Below are 4,352 nucleotides of genomic sequence, written 5' to 3'. Positions count from 1 at the left end.
GTCACCTACATCGACTGCAGTCCTGGAGTCTCCACGTGCGTCGCCGAGCCACGGCGGGCGCGACCTATGCCAGGCCGTTATAGAGGCGGGGCCTAGACAGGCTGAATGTGAGACCGAGCGGAACTTCATCGAAAACCGGTCCATTCCACAATCTCTAGAGGAGAAGCTTAGAGGTTAAAAAACAAAAAACAAAAAACAAACAAACAAAAATTTGCAGGGAAGCCGGAAGTGACGCACGACCGCGAGGGAGCGGAAATGACCGCAGCACGCCGGAAGTTTACTCATTTCCAAGGCGACGGCTCCACCATCGCTGCAACGGCTGGAGTCGGGACGCTGGAAAGCGACTTAGAGGAGAGGGTACTCGCCGACGGCGGCCGCCGCCACAGTGAATCGCGGGGAGTAGCAACCGAAGACGGCGGCCGCCGCACCAGCCATCGCGTGTGGAGGATAAACGGCCTGCACGGCCATCGCGGCGACCAATCCAGGGAAAGAGTTAGCGAAGGCCAGGGCTTTAGTCGTAGCGAAGACAGGGAAGGAATCCGTGAAGGCAGCGACCACCGCTGCAGGGTACCGACGGGAAGAGCAAGTGAAGACGTCCGCTTCTCCCGCAATGACTCAAGAAGGGTCAGTGAAGACCTGGGCCACCGTCGCAGTGTCTCTCAGGAGAGAGTCAGGGGAGACCGTGGCCACCGTCCCAGCAACTCTTGGGAGAGAGTAAGGGGAGACCGCAGCAGCGACGTGAGTTTAAGTGAAGTCGGAAGCCACCCCACTAGTGACTCCGGGGGAACGGTCAGAGAAGACCGCGGCCTCCATCTCAGTGGGACTTGGGAGGGAGTCAGGGAGCTCCGGGGTCCCCGAACCAGCGACTCTGGGGAGAGAGGCAGTGACGACCACAGCCGCCGCCTCAGTGGCTCTTGGGAGGGCGGAAGTGTGGATGGCGGCCGCAGCCTCAGCAGTTCCTGGGAGGAGGGGGTGAGTGAAGACCGCGGCTACGTGGCCAGCGACTCCTCCGTCGTGAGCGTCAGCGAAGACGCCAGCCGCCGCCGCTTCTGGGAGAGAGAAAGCGAAGACGAAGGTTCCCGCTGCCGGGGCTCCTGGGAGAGAACGACGGAGGACGGCGTCCCCGGGCCTAGCGACGACGAGGAAGACAGCCGCTGCTGCACTGGCTCGTGGGTGACAGCGAGCGAAGACCGCCGCAGCAGCAGGGGCCTGGACTCGACTCCTCCCCGGAGTCCGAGGGGTCGCACCATGCCCGGGGTGTCCGGTTCAGGCCCCTTCACCTTCTGCACGGAGACTGCGACCCCGTGTGAGTCAGATTACTTCACTGGCCCTCATCTCTGCCACACTCCTTTTCTCACTTCAGCTCACAGGAGCTTCGCCCCTTCTGGCAGTTCCCTTTCTCACCTGTCACTCCTCATTTCCCTTAATTGATCTGTTTTCAGTAGGTCACAGAGCTGCTCACCTGGCCCCCATCCTTCCTCATTTCAGCTTTACTTCCTTTTTTATTTTTCTATCTGCGCGCATTCCTGAGACTTCGTTCCCAGCTGACATCAACTCTTGTTAAAATGTATGGACCCTTTTAAGTTCTACCGTCTCTGCAGTATTTGACTCTGGAGATAATGTTAGACTTATCTCATTTTCTTCCTTCCACTCTGCTGACTCTATCTATCTATCTGTCTACCTACCTACCTATCTATCTACTTATCTACCCTGAATTTTCTTCTATCCTCTTTTTAAAACGTTGCTTTTTCCCTTGGATAGTGCCATCATTAGTGCTTTTTTCCTTGTCATGTACTATGGCTTCAACCCTAGTGACGACCCCGGAATCTGTTATTCATTCAGTCATCCAGTAAATATTTATTGAGTGCCTATTATGTGCTTTGTCTTAAGGATACGTAAGCAAAGAAGACAGGCACATTCCTTCCTTCTAGTGGGGAAGATGAATACTCAACAAGTAATTACTGGTGTGATGAATGCTATAAAGAAGAATAGAGAGCCGTTGGCTCCAGTATAGGGTGAGGTTGGGGATCAGAAAAAGCTGCCTAATACTGAGACACAGCTAACACTGAGAACTCAACTCCAGGCCTCTCACTGGAGCTGTAGACTCATATGTACAACTCCTTTCTGGAACTCTTCCATGGGCACCTCAAGATCAACACATTCAGAATATAATTTTGTATTCATATGCCCTCTCTGTCCTTTCGTGTTCGCTGTCTCAGTGGCAGTACACCATTTATGTAACTAAGCCAGACACCTTCGAGTTGTCCCGTTACTTTTCCCTTATTTCACCCACTATATCCATCCAAGTTCAATTCACCCTGCTTCCTTAATACATGTTGAATCTGTCTCCTTTTCTGTTCCTACTGCCATTCACTTGGTTGAGGGTCTCAACCTCTCTGGTGTAGACTACTGTAGATATCTTCCTACATGGTCTCCTTGAGTCTATACTCTTGCGCTTTGCTCAATGAATTCGCCTTACTGCAGCCAGCCATATACAAAGCATTACAAATCTGATCATTCTTATTCTTCTGCTTAAAATCCCTCAATGACTCCCCACTCTGCTCAAGTTCAGCAAGTTCCAGCACAGCCTGCCTCTTGTCTAATTCTAGCCTCTTTTCCTTCCACTTTATGCTTCAACAATAGGGTGGGTATTTTTATAGTTTCTTGACCTGTCCAGGATGCCTTTCCCCACATCCATTTCACCTGGCAAATTCCTGCTAATCCTTGAAGATTCATCTTAGGTGTTACCTTCTCTAGGAATCTTTTTCTGCTCTCCTTCCCTCCTACCCTAGCTAAGTTAGAAGTCTTCTGTGCTTTCATAACTTCTTATGAATATTTCTGTCATTGCTCTTACTACATTGTTTTGTAATTGTGTTTGTATATCTCTGTGAGTCCCTTGAGGATAGAGATCATGTCTTATCTTTTTATCCTTATGGTAGATACCAGATTAATGTTGAGTGGATAGATGGGTGGATGAATGAATAAATTGGAACGGAATGTGGTGAGAAAAAAGGCTGTCAAATTAGATGGAGCCAAATTATGGGAGGGCATAGACTGTCATACTGAGGGCTTGGATTTGGTTCTCTAGACTAGCAGTGGATAACCAGAAGCAGTTCAGAGTGGAGGAATGAAGTGATCAGAATAGTGTCCTTGTATACGATGGATTAGAGCGTCCCTGTATAAAATGTATTAGGGTGGGTAGAACGTCATTTGCAGTACTAATTTAAAGGAGAATAATGGAAGGCCCTGGAGGTCCAGTGGTTAAGACTCCGTGCTTCCACTGCATGGGGCACGGGTTCGATCCCTGGTCGAGGAGCTAAGACCCCACATGCCTTACGGCATGGCCAAAATATAAAAAAACAAACATAAAGGAGAGTAATGAAGGTCTGACCTAGGGGATTAACATCATTAAACATTTACCAAGTGGTTTGGTTTTCTCGGGGTGCTTCCTTACTCTCTTTCCAGTATGCATAGATCTTAATTGTCCTTCAAAGACTTGCTCGAGTGTTTCCTCCTCCACCTTTATTTTACCTGTAATCTCTTAGGATGTTACTGTCAGGTTTTCGATTTCATCGAATTTATCCCAATAGATTTTAAAGTGTCAGTGGAAAGAAAATGTCTTAAATCCATGTCTATTCATTGTGTTATCATAGCGCCTGGCATATGGTACATGCTCAAAGGACTTTTGAGTAAAATGCATAGCATTTTGCTAAGGGTTGGTATAAGAAATGATTTCAGCTGTCAAGAAATTAACATGCTAATTGTGGAGAGAGGACATATACATAGATATAAATAGTAATACAAGGCTGCATAGATTATCTGCCAGAGGTGTTGGTGAGTTCTTTTCAAAACAATTTGAGTTCAGGAATTGTGCCTGTTTGTTTGGTTTAGGAAATGCTTTGATTGAACTATTTACTTCTTCCTTCTCCAACAACTGTCTGTTCGTGCTTAGATACTTTTATTACTTCTGGTTCACAATGCACATTAAAATATTTCACGGTACAGTAAGGCTGACAATCCAGTCTTGATGTTTGGAACATTATATTATAAAATATAAGACGCTAGAATGTATGAAGTAAAAATTGTGACCTGCCATTCCTTTCTTAGTGTAGGACATATGAGGAAGATATGAAAAATATTAGTAAAATATATCTGCCTATGTGAGATAAGGTTCTGGTAAAGTCTTTTTCACTGGAGAGTAGGCCTTTGTTACAGAGAATAGCTGGGCAGATTTCAAAATGGTTACCTCTCTCCCCCTTTACCAAAGACATGAAGTGATTTTTCTTGGTTTTTCACAGTGATAACCTGGTGGCGTTTTGAAGGTAAAATCTATGAAAATGAGGGGACCTCCT

General features: G+C 47.2%; 1 protein-coding gene across 1 annotated transcript in view; it reads left to right on the top strand.

Moving 5' to 3' along the window:
- The first annotated feature begins 255 nt into the window (after positions 1-255).
- Positions 256-4,352, top strand: part of ANKRD42 (ankyrin repeat domain 42) — a 65,809-nt gene continuing 61,712 nt past the window's right edge. Inside the window, exon 1 of the mRNA XM_073809431.1 lies at positions 256-1,306. Coding sequence (XP_073665532.1) covers positions 256-1,306 — 1,051 coding nt within the window. The remainder of the gene's footprint in view (positions 1,307-4,352) is intronic.

Source organism: Tursiops truncatus, chromosome 8 (genome assembly GCF_011762595.2).
Source record: "Tursiops truncatus isolate mTurTru1 chromosome 8, mTurTru1.mat.Y, whole genome shotgun sequence".
NCBI lineage: Eukaryota > Metazoa > Chordata > Mammalia > Artiodactyla > Delphinidae > Tursiops > Tursiops truncatus.
The sequence above is the reverse complement of the archived record's forward strand: the minus strand, read 5'-3'. Positions and strand labels throughout refer to the sequence as shown.